General features: G+C 37.6%; 1 protein-coding gene across 1 annotated transcript in view; it reads left to right on the top strand.

Annotated features, from left to right (window-relative positions):
* Nucleotides 1-12,419, top strand: part of SACS (sacsin molecular chaperone) — a 28,482-nt gene extending 16,063 nt beyond the window's left edge. Inside the window, exon 7 of the mRNA XM_009869152.1 lies at nt 628-12,419. Coding sequence (XP_009867454.1) covers nt 628-12,188 — 11,561 coding nt within the window. The 3' untranslated portion in view covers nt 12,189-12,419. The remainder of the gene's footprint in view (nt 1-627) is intronic.
* The last annotated feature ends 2,668 nt before the right edge of the window (nt 12,420-15,087 follow it).

Below are 15,087 nucleotides of genomic sequence, written 5' to 3' on the forward strand. Positions count from 1 at the left end.
TCAACATATATTTCTTTCAGTGAAGGCTTTGATAGTAAGAATAAAAACATAGGCATCTAAACTTAGTCTCAGCACTCCTTGCACAACTGAATTTTGTGGCTTGTCAGTTTTAGTGTAAGATCATCTGCACCTGTGCTGCTCTTTGCTGTATCTAATAATTAATCTTTCAAATCTCTTTGAATCTTTGCAATTATAGAAAAATCATGGATTAGATTCTTATTTACTGCTAGGCAAATAAATAGTGTAAAGAATCAACCAAACAAAAAATGTGTTTGAAGCTTCTACTTTGAATCTAAATCTGTAGTTGCTATGTATGCCTGAGAACTCCTGTGTCAAACTAACAAATGCAATAACATATTGATGATTTTCAGTTTGTTTTTATTTTTGTACTAATATGGAATGTATTTGCTTTTAATTAACTCTTAAAAGCAAGGGGAGCTGGTATCTGCAGTTCTGTTTATCAGTTTTTTCCACAAAAAGAAAAGGCAGGGCACAAATAAATTAGATTTTTCAAATTATTCTTTTTTTCTTTTTTGTATTTTTTTTCCTCCCTAATAACTGAAAGCACTTTGTTCTGTAACTCTGCTCTCTGATTTTCACGGCTTTGCCCTTTTGCTATAATTGCAGGAAGGCCATGCACTCAACTGCAGCTTCTGAACCCAGAAAGATTTGCACGGCTCATTAAAGAAGTTATGAACAGCTTGTGGCCTGGCAGAGACATGGTGGTACAGTGGTATCCAGGTTTGGAAGACAAAAATCACCCATCAGTCTCCTGGCTTAAGATGGTCTGGAAGAACTTATATATACATTTTTCTGATGACTTGAGTGTGTTTGATGACATGCCACTTATCCCCAAGACACTGCTGGAGGAAAACCAAACATCGGTGGAACTGATTAGATTTAGAAATCCTTCACCTATCATTCTGGAAGATGAATCTGAGGCTCAGCTCCCAGAATATTTAGCTGATATTATTCAGAAAGTTGGTGGAGTTGTACTTAAGAAGCTGGATATTTCTATCCAACACCCACTTATAAAAAAATATGTGCATCCACCGTTACCAAGTGCTGTTTTACAAATAATGGAAAAAATATCTTTGCAGAAACTATGCAATCAGGTTGCGTCATTCCCATCAACACATAAAGATGCTCTTAGGGCTTTTTTAGCTAGTTTAACTGATGCAAGCGAAAAAGAAAGAAGAATTATTCAAGAATTGCAAATATTTAAAAAAATTGAAAAATCATCTGATGCAAGTGCCCCTGTTTTTACAGGGCTAAAAGGTAGTAGGGTATTACACCACACTGCCAAAATTCCTCCTGGTCTGAGATTTTCTGTTCCAGTTATTGACAGCAGTGATGAAGCTACTATTCGCTTAGCTAACCTGCTGAAAATAGAACAGCTAAAGAGCACAGATTACTTGAAGTTTGTTATACAAGATATAAGAAGTGATTTCTATTCATATGATGAAACAACACAGATAATGCAATGGGTTCTTGAAAATCTGACTTTTCTGAAAAATGAGAATACAGATGTGATAGATTGGCTGACGTCACTAAAGTTTATTAGGATCTCACAGGAAAAGATACTGTCGGCAAACGAACTCTTTGATCCTGAGGTAGAACTTCTGCAAAATTTGTTTTATGCAGAGGAGGAAGCTTGCTTCCCCCCTGATATTTTTATATCTTCAGATATTCTTCATTCTCTGAGACAAATAGGCTTAAAAAATGAGGCCAGTCTTGAGGAAAGTGATATTATGAGAGTGGCGAATAAAATTGAAAGTTTGCATGCTGACTCTAGCACCCATCATGATTTACTGTTAAGAAAAGCTAAAACTCTCCTGCTGATTTTGAACAAAAACCACATGCTGCTTGAGTCATCTGAAACAAAAGCTGCACTGAAAAAAATAAAATGGATTCCCGCATGTAAGGAAAGACCTCCGAATTACCCAGCATCCCTAGTGTGGAAAGGAGATCATTGTGATCTGTGTTCACCACCAGAAATGTGTGATGTATCTCACGCAATTTTAGTTGGTTCCTCAGTTCCTCTTGTGGAAAACGTGCTGTCAGATGTAGAAAAAGCACTTGGCATCCCCACCAAGCCCAGCATAAAAGCCGTCTTGAAACATTTCAAGGTGGTGGTCGATTGGCACAGTTCCAAAACCTTCAGCGATGAAGACTATTATCAATTTCAGCATATCTTGCTTGAGATTTATGGATTTATGCACGATCATCTAGAAGAAGGTAAAGAAGCTTTTAAAGCCCTGAAATTTCCCTGGGTTTGGACAGGTAAAACATTTTGCTCCCTCACACAAGCAGTAATAAAGTCAGTACCTGATCTTGATCTCCAACCTTACCTACATTATGTGCCGAAAACAATGGCAAAGTTTCACCAGTTGTTCAAATGTTGCGGTTCAATCGAGCAGTTAACACCAGACCATGTTTCTATGGTCATTCAGAAAATATATCTGAAAAGTGAGCAGCCTCTCTCGGAACAAGAGAGTAAACATAATCTTCACATTATGTTAGGCATCATAAGGTGGCTTTACAGCAACCAGATTCCTGCGAGTCTGCACACACCCATGCCGCTGTACAGTGGCAAACTCCCGTATAAACTTGCAATGAGGCCAATTCATGAGTGCTGTTACTGTGATATCAAAGTCGATGACCTAAATGATCTGCTTGAAGATTCTGTTGAACCAATAATTTTGGTGCATGAAGACATACCAATGAAGACCGCTGAGTGGTTAAATGTCCCATGCCTTAGCACGAGATTGATTAATCCAGAAAATATGGGATTTGAGCAGTCTGGGCAAAGAGAGCCTCTGACTGTAAGAATTAAAAACATTTTGGAAGAATACCCTTCCATTTCAGATATCTTTAAAGAGCTTCTTCAGAATGCTGATGATGCTAATGCAACGGAATGCAATTTCCTGATTGACATGAGAAGAAATATGGATATAAGAGAGAATCTTCTGGATCCAGGAATGGCAGCGTGTCATGGTCCAGCTTTGTGGTCATTCAATAATTCTGAATTTTCTGACTCTGATTTCCTAAATATAACTCGATTAGGAGAGTCTTTAAAAAGGAGTGAAGTTGACAAAGTAGGAAAATTTGGACTGGGATTCAATTCTGTTTATCATATCACTGACGTTCCTATTATTTTGAGCCGGGAGTTTATGATTATGTTTGATCCGAATGTTAACCATATCAGTAAGCATATTAGAGATAAATCTAACCCTGGGATCAAAATCAACTGGAGTAAACAACAGAAGAGGCTGCGAAAATTTCCCAATCAGTTTAAGCCATTTATAGGAGTTTTTGGTTGCCAGCTACCACTGACTGTAGAATCTCCTTACAGCTACAAAGGAACGCTTTTCAGGCTGTCCTTTAGAACCCAGCAGGAAGCTAAAGTGAGTGAAGTCAGCAGTGCAAGTTATAATACAGCAGACATTTACTCTCTTGTGGATGAATTTAGCATTTGTGGTCATAGACTGATAATATTTGCTCAGAGCGTAAATTCGATGGTTTTAAAATACCTGAAAATCGAGGCAGATGATCCCGGGGTGGCACAAGATGTTATCACTATCAAAAAAAATCTGTGCTCTTCCAAAGCCTTAACTGCACCAAATGTAAGTGTTTTAAAGGAAGCGGCTAAACTCATGAAGGTCTGCAGCAGCAGTAATAAAAAGCTCCCCAGTGAAACACCAAAGTCTTCATGTGTCTTGCAGATAGTAGTAGAAGAATTTCACCATGTATTTAGGCGGATTGCTGATTTACAGTCTCCACTTTTTAGAGGTACAGAAGATGATCCAGCTTCTTTCTTTGAAATGGCAAAATCAGGACAGACAAAAAAATCAGCTGATGAATTGCCGCAGAAAACAGTAGATTCAACAACATGGCTTCTGTGTTCTTGCATGGATGTTGGAGATGCTTTAAAATTTTCATTACATGAAAGTGGACGAAGACTAGGTCTTGTTCCCTGTGGTGGAGTTGGAGTGTTGCTCTCTGAAACCCAAGACCAAAAGTGGATTGTGAAACCTAATTGCAACACCATTGGTGAAGTATTCTGCTATTTACCTCTGCGAATAAAAACAGGCTTACCTCTTCATATAAATGGCTGCTTTGCAGTTACTTCAAATCGGAAAGAGATCTGGAAAACAGACACAAAAGGAAGATGGAATACGGTATTCATGAGGCATGTTATTGTAAAAGCCTACATAGAAGCACTTTGCGTTCTACGTGACATGGCAATCAATGGTGAGCTAGTTGACTACAATTACTGTGCAGTGTGGCCAGATCCTGACTCAGTTCATGATGATTTTTCTGTTATTTGTCAAGGGTTTTATGAAGACATAGCTCATATGAAAAGCAAAGAAGGGATCAAAGTGTTTTCCGATGGTTTCTCTTGGGTTTCCATGAAGAATGTAAGGTTCTTAGATGACTCGTTACTGAAACGACCAGATGTTGGACCGTCAGCCTTTAAGATCTTTCTGAAGTACCTTAAAAAAACTGGTTCCAAAAATCTCTGTGCTGTAGATCTCCCATCCTGGGTAAAGACAGGATTTGAGGAAGCAGGATGCAAATACATATTATTGGAGAACACTTTCTCTGAGAAACAGTTCTTTTCTGAGGTGTTTTTCCCTAATGTTCAGGAGATTGATGCAGAGCTGCGTGATCCTTTGATGCGTTATGTTCTCAATGAAAAAGTTGAGGAGTTCTCAGGAATACTTCGTGTTACTCCATGTATTCCCTGTTCTTTGGAGGGACATCCATTAGTTATACCGTCAAGACTGATCCATCCTGAAGGAAGAGTTGCAAAGTTATATGATGCTGAAGATGGAAGATTTCCTTATGGCACCACTCAGGATTATCTTAACCCAGTTATTTTAGTTAAACTTGTTCAGTTGGGAATGGCTAAAGATGACATTTTATGGGAAGATCTGATAGAACGTGCGGAGTCGGTAGCTGAAGTGAACAAGATTGATCATGCAGCAGCTTGTCTCAGAAGCAGCATTATATTAAGTCTTATTGATGAGAAACTAAAATCTAGGGACCCTAGAGCTAAAGAATTTGCTGCAAAATGTCAAACTATCCCTTTCCTTCCTTTCCTTAGCAAACCAGCAGGCTTCTCACTGCACTGGAAAGGCAGTGATTTTCAGCCTGAAGCGATGTTTCCAGCAACTGATCTTTTCACTGCTGACCATCAAGATATAGTTTGCCTAACACAACCAGTTCTTAATGAGAATTCCCATTCCTTTAAAGGTTGTGGTGCTCTGTCATTAGCTGTCAAGGAATTTTTGGGTTTACTGAAGAAGCCAGCTGTTAATTTGGTCATAAATCAGTTGGAAGAAGTTGCAAAGTCATTTGATGGAATCACGTTATATCAGGAAAATATCACTAATGCTTGTTACAAATATTTGCATGAAGCAATGTTACAGAATGAATCAACAAAAGCTATGATAATTGAACAACTCACAAATTGTAGTTTTATTCTAGTTGAGAATGTGTATGTTGATCCAACAAAAGTGTCTTTTCATTTGAATTTTGAAGCAGCCCCCTATCTCTATCAGTTGCCTAATAAATACAAAAATAGTTTCCGTGAGCTATTTGAAAGTGTGGGTGTAAGACAGGCTTTTACAGTTGAGGATTTTGCTGAAGTTCTGGAATTAATTAATCAGGAAAGAGGGACCAAACAACTAACAGAAGACAACTTTCAACTTTGCAGGAGAATAGTTAGTGAAGGAATATGGGGCCTCATTAGAGAGAAGAAGCAGGAATTTTGTGAGAAAAAGTATGGTGAAATTTTGTTACCCGATACTCGTCTTGCACTTCTGCCTGCAAAATCTTTGTGCTACAATGACTGTCCATGGATTAAAGTTAAAGACACAACTGTGAAATATTGTCATGGTGATATTCCAAGAGAAGTTGCAGTAAAGCTTGGAGCGATACCAAAGCGCCATAAAGCTCTAGAGAGATATGCATCCAATATCTGTTTCACTACTCTTGGAACAGAATTTGGCCAGAAAGAAAAACTGACAAGTAGAATTAAAAGCATTCTTAATGCCTACCCTTCAGAAAGAGAGATGCTGAAAGAGCTCCTTCAGAATGCAGATGATGCGAAAGCTACAGAGATCTGTTTTGTGTTTGATCCTAGACAGCATCCAGCTGATAGAATATTTGATGAGAAATGGGCACCACTTCAAGGACCAGCACTCTGTGTTTACAACAATCAGCCTTTTACAGAAGATGACATTCGAGGAATTCAGAACCTTGGAAAAGGTACAAAAGTAGGAAATCCCTGTAAAACTGGACAATATGGTATTGGTTTTAATTCTGTTTATCATATTACTGATTGCCCTTCTTTCATATCTGGCAATGATATACTCTGTATTTTTGATCCTCATGCTAGATACGCACCAGGTTCAACATCAACAAGTCCTGGCCGCATGTTTAGAGATTTAGATGCAGATTTTAGAACACAGTTCTCAGATGTACTGGACCTCTACTTAGGAAATCACTTTAAATTAGATAATTGCACGATGTTTAGGTTTCCTCTTCGAAATGGAGAAATGGCGAAAGTATCGGAAATTTCTTCGGTTCCATGCTCAGATAGAATGGTCCAGAATCTTTTAGACAAGCTGCGTACAGATGGAGCAGAACTCTTGATGTTTTTGAACCATATGGAGAAAATTTCTATTTGTGAGATAGAAAAAACAACAGGAGCACTGAATGTGTTGTATTCCGTACAAGGGAAAATCACTGATGGAGACAGATTGAAACGAAAGCAATTCCATGCATCTGTGATTGACAGCGTAACCAAAAAAAAGCAGCTGAGTGAAATACCTGTGCAACAGATTACTTACACAATGGATACTGAGGACTCTGAAGGAAATCTTACAACCTGGTTAATTTGTAACAGGTCAGGCTTTTCTGCCATGGAAAAGGTATCCAAAAGTGTGGTTTCAGCCCACAAGAATGAGGACATTACTCTTTTTCCACGTGGCGGGGTAGCAGCTTGCATTACTCATAATTACAAAAAACCCCACAGAGCATTCTGTTTCTTACCGTTGTCATTGGAAACTGGATTACCTTTTCATGTGAATGGACATTTTGCTCTGGATTCTGCAAGAAGAAATCTGTGGCGTGATGATAATGGTGTTGGAGTCAGAAGTGACTGGAATAGTAGCCTAATGACAGCGCTGATAGCACCGGCCTATGTAGAACTGCTGATTCAGCTGAAGAAACGGTATTTTCCAGGCACTGATCCTACAGTATCTGTGCTGCAAAACACACCTATTCATGCTGTGAAAGACACTTTGAAAAAATTTCTTTCCTTTTTTCCAGTTAATAGACTTGATATTCAGCCTGATTGGTATTGTTTAGTGAAAGCAGTTTACAGTTGCATTTATGAAGATTTGAAGCGTCTTCTACCTGTTATGCGAGCTCCAAATATTGATGGTTCTGATTTGCATTCTGCTGTTATCATCACATGGGTTAACATGTCTACTGTGAACAAAGGCAGGCCATTCTTTGACAATTTACTACAAGATGAATTGCAGCATCTCAAAAATACAGAATACAACATCACAACACGGAAGACAGTGGCTGAAAATGTTTACAGGCTCAAGCATTTGCTCTTAGAAATTGGATTTAATTTGGTATATAACTGTGATGAAACTGCAAATCTTTACCACTGTTTGGTAGATGCAGATATTCCTGTCACCTATGTGACACCTGCTGATGTCCGATTATTTTTGATGACGTTTTCTTTTCCAGATTCTAACTGCCACATCGGAAAGTTACCCTGTCGTCTTCAGCAAACAAATCTGAAGCTCTTCCATAGTCTCAAACTTCTAGTTGACTACTGTTTTAAAGATGCAGAAGAAAATGAAATCCAAATTGAGGGTTTGCCACTCCTTATTACTCTTGACAATGTTTTGCAAATTTTTGATTCAAAGCGACCGAAGTTCCTAACAACGTACCATGAACTGATTCCGTCTCGCAAGGATCTCTTCATGAACACGTTGTATTTGAGATACAACAGTATTTTACTTAGCAGTGAAGTAGCAAAAGTCTTTGATATCAAAAGTTTTGCTGAATTGCTATCATCTGTGTTGCCTAGAGAGTATAAAACCAGAAATTGTATGAAATGGAAGGAAAACTTTGCAAGTGAATCTTGGCTTAAAAATGCTTGGCATTTTATTAGTGAGTCTATAAATATTAAGGAAGAGCAAGAAGATACACAAGCAAAATTCGATGATGTTGTTGAAACTTTGAAGGACTGGACTTTGCTCCCAGGTGTAAGGTTTACTGTCTCAGCTAACCATCTAGTTGTGCCAGAGTGTGATGTTTTGCTGCCCCTCAGCATTATGCATATAGCTGTTTTTCCAAATGCTCAGAGTGATAAAGTCTTCCATGCTTTAATGAAAACAGGCTGTATTCAGCTAGCATTGAACAAAATTTGCTCCAAAGACAGCGCCTTAGTGCCTTTGTTGTCAGGTTGTACGGCAAATATAGATAACCCTTCAAGCATTCTGAAAGCCATACAATATATGGTACAGACATCAACTTTTAGGACTGAAAAGTTAGCAGAAAGTGACTTTGAGGCTCTCTTAATGTACTTCAATTGCAATTTATGTCATTTGACATCTCAGGATGACATTAAAATTTTGAAGTCTCTTCCATGTTATAAATCAATTAGTGGCCGGTACATAAGCATCTCAAAATATGGGACATGCTATGTCCTCACAAAAAGCATCCCATCAGTAGAAGTAGACAGGTGGACACAGTCGACTTCATCAGCTTTTCTTGAGGAGAAGGTTCATTTGAAAGATTTGTATACTGTGCTTGGCTGTGTCTCTGTGGATGATCTTGAAGTATACTTGAAACATCTTTTGCCAAAAATAGAGAGTCTGTCTTATGATGCAAAATTAGAGCACTTGATCTACTTAAAGAATAGGCTAACTGGCATCGAAGAAACGTCAGAAATGAAAGAACAGCTGTTTGAAAAGCTTGAAAGTATTTTGATCATTCATGATGCAAGCAATAGATTAAAACCTGCAAAATATTTTTATGACAGGACTGTAAAAGTCTTTGAAGTTATGCTTCATGAAAAATTCTTCATACCTAAAGATTTTTTTAAGAAACTAGAGCAGCTTACAAAACCGAAAAATCAAGCTGCATTCCTTCCATCATGGGTAACTTTTCTGCGACATATTGGATTGAAATTCATCATTTCACAGCAACAGTTACTACAGTTTGCTAAGGAGATCAGCATGCGAGCGAATACAGAAAACTGGTCTAAAGAAACACTGCAGAATACTGTTGATGTCCTCCTTCATCACATATTTCAAGAAAGAACTGACCTTCTGTCAGGAAATTTTCTGAAGGAATTGTCATTAATTCCTTTTCTGTGCCCTGAACGAGCTCCAGCAGAATTTGTTAGATTTCACCCTCAGTATCAAGAAGTTAATGGGACACTTCCTCTCATACGATTCAATGGGGCACAAGTGAATCCTAAATTCAAACAGACTGATGTGTTGCAGTTGCTGTGGACTTCATGTCCCATTCTTCCTGAGAAAGCAACACCTTTAAGCATCAAAGAGCAAGAGGGAAGTAGTCTTGGTGCACAAGAACAACTTGAACAAGTTCTAACTATGCTGAATGTTAATTTGGACCCTCCTCTGGACAAAGTTATCAATAACTGCAGGAACATATGCAATATAACAACTTTGGATGAGGACATGGTGAAAACTAGGGCAAAGGTTTTAAGAAGCATTTATGAATTTCTTAGTACAGAGAAAAGGGAATTCCGCTTTCAGCTTCGAGGAGTGTCTTTTGTAATGGTGGAAGAGGGTTGGAAGCTCCTCAAGCCTGAAGAGGTGGTAATAAACCTTGAGTATGAATCTGATTTTAAACCTTATCTTTACAAACTCCCTTTAGAACTTGGTACTTTCCATCAGTTATTCAAACATTTGGGTACTGAAGATATTATTTCAACAAAGCAGTATGTTGAGGTTTTAGGTCGCATATTCAAGAGCTCAGAAGGAAAGCAATTGGATCCTAATGAAATGCGCACAGTTAAAAGAGTAGTTTCTGGCCTGTTCAAAAGTCTTCAGAATGATTCTGTCAAGGTTAGGAATGACCTTGAGAATATGAGGGATTTTGCCCTTTACCTTCCCAGTCAAGATGGTAGGTTGGTAAAGTCTAGTATCTTAGTTTTTGATGACGCACCCCACTACAAAAGCAGAATCCAAGGTAACATTGGTGTGCAAATGCTTGTTGATCTCAGTCAGTGTTACTTAGGCAAAGACCATGGTTTTCACACTAAACTGATCATGTTATTCCCTCAGAAATTGAGGCCTCGCTTACTTAGCAGTATTCTTGAAGAACAACTGGATGAAGAGTCTCCCAAAATTTGTCAGTTTGGAGCACTGTGTTCCTTGCAGGGAAGATTACAGTTACTGTTGTCTTCAGAACAATTCATTACAGGACTCGTTAGGATTATGAAGCATGAAAATGACAATGCTTTTTTAGCTAACGAAGAAAAAGCAGTAAGACTTTGCAAAGCCCTGCGAGAAGGTTTGAAAGTTTCTTGTTTTGAGAAGTTACAAACAACATTGAGAGTTAAAGGTTTTGCTCCGATTCCCCACAGCAAAAGTGAAACATTTGCTTTCCTGAAGAGATACGGAAATGCAGTAATACTGCTTTACATACAACATTCTGACAGCAAAGACATAAACTTCCTCTTAGCGTTAGCGATGACCTTGAAATCTGCAACTGACAACCTGATTTCTGATACCTCATATTTAATTGCCATGCTGGGTTGTAATGATATTTACCGGATTGGTGAGAAACTCGACAGTCTAGGGGTGAAGTATGACTCTTCTGAGCCATCAAAACTTGAATTACCAACACCTGGCACTCCTATACCGGCTGAAATTCACTATACACTTCTAATGGATCCAATGAATGTATTTTATCCTGGCGAATATGTTGGTTACCTTGTGGATGCTGAAGGTGGTGATATATATGGATCATATCAACCAACTTACACCTATGCAATCATTGTACAAGAAGTTGAAAGAGAAGATGATGAAAGTCCCAGTTTTCTAGGAAAGATTTACCAGATTGATATTGGATATAGTGAATATAAAATAGTGAGTTCTCTTGACTTGTATAAATTTTCAAGACCAGAGGAAAGCTCTCAAGGCAGGGATAGCACACCTTCTACCCCAACCAGTCCTACAGAATTTCCAGCACATGGACCAAGGGCAGTTCCACCTCTCTTCACTGGTAGAGAGAGCCATAAAACAATGTCCTCTAAACATCACTCTCCCAAAAAGATTAAGTCCAATTCACTGCCAGAAATATTAAGAGAAGTGACATCTGTGATTGAACAGGCTTGGAAGCTTCCAGAATCTGAAAGAAAAAAGATTATTAGGAGGCTGTATCTTAAATGGCATCCAGATAAAAATGCAGAGAATCTTGATATAGCTAATGAAGTTTTCAAGCATTTACAGAATGAGATTAACAGGCTAGAGAAACAGGCTTTTATGGATCAAAATATGGACAGAGCCTCAAGAAGACCGTTTTCATCCTCTGCTTCTCGATTTCAGTCAGATAAATTTTCTTTTCAGCGATTTTATACTTCATGGAATCAAGAAGCAACAAGCCACAAATCTGAAAGGCAACAGTATAAAGAGAAGTGTCCATCTTCCACGGCACCGTCTTACTCGCAACGCTTTTTCGTCCCACCTACATTCAGGTCTGTTGGCAATCCTGTAGAGGCACGTCGATGGCTTAGGCAGGCCCGAGCAAACTTTTCAGCTGCCAGAAATGACCTTCATAAAAACGCCAATGAATGGGTATGCTTTAAATGCTACCTTTCTACTAAATTAGCCTTGATTGCAGCTGACTATGCTGTGAAGGGCAAATCAGATAAAGATGTAAAACCAGCCGCCCTTGCACAAAAAATAGAGGAATACAGTCAGCAACTTGAAGGGCTTACAAATGATGTTCAGACATTGGAAGCGTACGGAGTAGACAGCCTAAAAACTAGATACCCTGACTTGCTTCCTTTTCCACAGATTCCCAATGACAGGTTTACTTCAGAAGTTGCAATGAGAGTGATGGAATGCACTGCTTGTATCATAATAAAACTTGAAAACTTTATACAGCAAAAAGTGTAAGCGATTTGAAGACGATAGGGAATTGTTTTGTCAAGAGTTCAGGTATTTCATGTGCCGGAGTACAAATGCGATTGTGCAGGTGACTGAACATCCAAGAGGTTACACAGGCAGTAAGAAGCATAGTCCATGAAGGTGGATTGTATTGCAGTATTTAGAACTGAAATTTGTTTAAACGGGATTTTTTTTAACTGAGCCTGCTGTATAAGCAAACTGTAAAACGTGAATATTTTTAAAAATTTGCAAGGACACTGAGCTGCAAAAATTAGCTGTATGTACAATATTGTGATTAATTGGCATATTATTAAACTGCACTTTATGTAACCAAAGCTTAGCTTTCTGTTAGATGAAGCCTGTAATTATAACTCCTTATTAGATTTTATTTCATGTAATATAATGTTTCCAAAACGGTAATGTCAGTTTTCAATGTACTAAACTTAAGACTGGACATATGATGAAATGGGTGACGGGATGAAAATTAAAATAACTTTGGAGATACTGCTCCAAAGCATTTCTGTATTCTTTTGTGTTCTGTGGACATACGTGTCACTCATTGTAATACTCTTATCAGCTGGATCTGATTATAAATTTGCTGCAGCATCACATTATGAATATTTAAAAGATAGCTAAGTACCTGTCAACTGGTACAGTTATTTTAGTGCTCGATGATGATACTTGATTTAACATGCAACTTCATGTCATGCATTGACTGCATTTAATTTAATATAAAACAGTGGACTATTTAATTTACTTTTGTCTTTTTTTTCTAGAGCCTGTCATCTTTAGTTTAATCAAAAATGCATGTGGATGATATAAAATTGGTGAACATGATTATGTGGTGTTTTATGATTTTTTTTTTAAACACCAAACCTCAGTTTTCCAGTGTTTGAGTTTTGTTCCGCCCCCTCTCCCCGCATGTGTGCCTTTGTGTGTGTACATACACATATATTTTTTCACAAACAAACATTGATAGTAGTTCGGTTCAGTAACCCATTTTTGGTGTACACTGAGCACTGTTTTTTGTTACACGTTTAAAGGTGCTGCAATGTAATGCTCTTTTTATTTTGTTGTTCACTACAGCCGTAGGAAAGTCTGATTTTTAGTTCACACTCTTGTAGAGTGCAATACTTTTGGTAATGTCATGCAATATGTTCAGCATTAGCCATTTGTAAAAAAAAATTAAAAAAAATTAAAAAATATGGAAGGATAATGCTAAATGGAAGGATTTTCCTCTGCTGGATCAGCCACATTGAACATAAATGTTAAACATTTTCCACTGACATGCTATTACAATTTTTACTTGACAGCACAGTGAAACTGTAATTTAACTTAGGGAATACAAAGGAAAATAGCAGCAAGCTTGCAGGGCTGATACAGTTGTGATAGTGTTGTAATCCAAAAATAAAAAAATTATGATGAAGGCTTCTTCAGTTTTGTGTAAATTATAAAGGGCTTATTCTCTTCGGAAAAATCTTGCAAACTGTTGTGGGAAGAAATTTGATGTTTGAAAAACTACTGCTTCTGATTGTGAAGCCCTATTATTATTTCTGCTATTAAGTGCCATAATTTTAATAAAGAAAAATGCAAACATACATTTCAGTCTGATGTGTTTTGGTTTTATAAAGTAGACTAAATTTACCTGTTATTTCAGGATTTCTTTTATATGGGTAAATACAGTCTCTTTTCAATTAATTCTAAATAGCTATAGAAATACTAAAATCCTATTAAAAAGGAAAAAGGCCTTTGTTTCTTGCAATGAAAAATGTTTGCAGTTTTCTCAAAGAAGTTGTACATTTTGCTTTTTTTTCTTTTTTCAATAAATAGCATGTGAGTTAAACACAGATCCTGGTGTGCCATGAAATAAATCAGTTCAGTTAATTCCCCATGTTTTTAAAATAGATTCCTTTGTGGCTTTTTTTTTTTGCATTAAGTCAGGTGACTAGTATTCAGGGTAAGCAAAATACTAACAAAAGGAAACAGCTCTCGTGTTTTTCAGTCTAAATGGACCTAAAACGTAAGGTAGCACGGTCGTGTGCAAACACGTAACGGGAGCAACATGAACCATTTCCTGGTTTTAGGTAAGATCTTGAGGAGGGAAGGCTTTTAAGCACATAACTGTGGTTTGTAAGCAACTTATGTTGCCTTCCCAATATTATTATGAACGATTAAACTGGCTGTGCAGAACTAATGGACTATTTTGTTATATTTTTATTTTGTTTAGTTTGTCTGTATTGTTGAGTGCTGGCACTGGGAGAAGAATGGTCCCAGCTCTTAAAAGGGTAATGGTCTGAAGCAATTTTAAATATTGAACCAAGGTAAGCAAGAAAACCTGGATGGCACAGAAAAATTTATTTATTCTATTACTTCTGGGTTGATGCCATCAATCAGTTTCAATAATACTTACATATGGATGCAGAGAGAAAGGCAAGAGTGGTCTCCCAACTGGAGATTTCTTATTTGCTTAACTCACTTTAACAACTAGCCTAAATAAAGTGACCAGGAAATCAAATTGTGATTTCATGTGGCAAAGATGCATTAGCACCTGTTCCAAAAAGCACTGGTCTTTTTGTTTGTTTGTTTGTCTGTTTGTTTGTTTTAAGGAAATATGTTTTTATGTAGCCAGCTGCCAAAAGAAGAAATGCTTTGTTGTATGAAGAAATGCAGTTTTGCTATATTTGTACAGAAATCATCATCAAAGTTACTATGGTGACTTGAAAATTAGGATTTAAGAACTATTACTGTAAGGATTGCATTCAGTTGGTACTTGGGTTGTTTTAAATGAGGCTTTAATAAAATCTGTTGTAATTGCTTCAGTTAAAGAAGGGTAGTACCAACTGGGAGATTTCCTACTGCTGGACCTGAACACTCTGAGGATGGATGGATTGGTATTGTGGAACACAAA

Source organism: Apaloderma vittatum, unplaced genomic scaffold, assembly GCF_000703405.1.
Source record: "Apaloderma vittatum isolate BGI_N311 unplaced genomic scaffold, ASM70340v1 scaffold10115, whole genome shotgun sequence".
NCBI lineage: Eukaryota > Metazoa > Chordata > Aves > Trogoniformes > Trogonidae > Apaloderma > Apaloderma vittatum.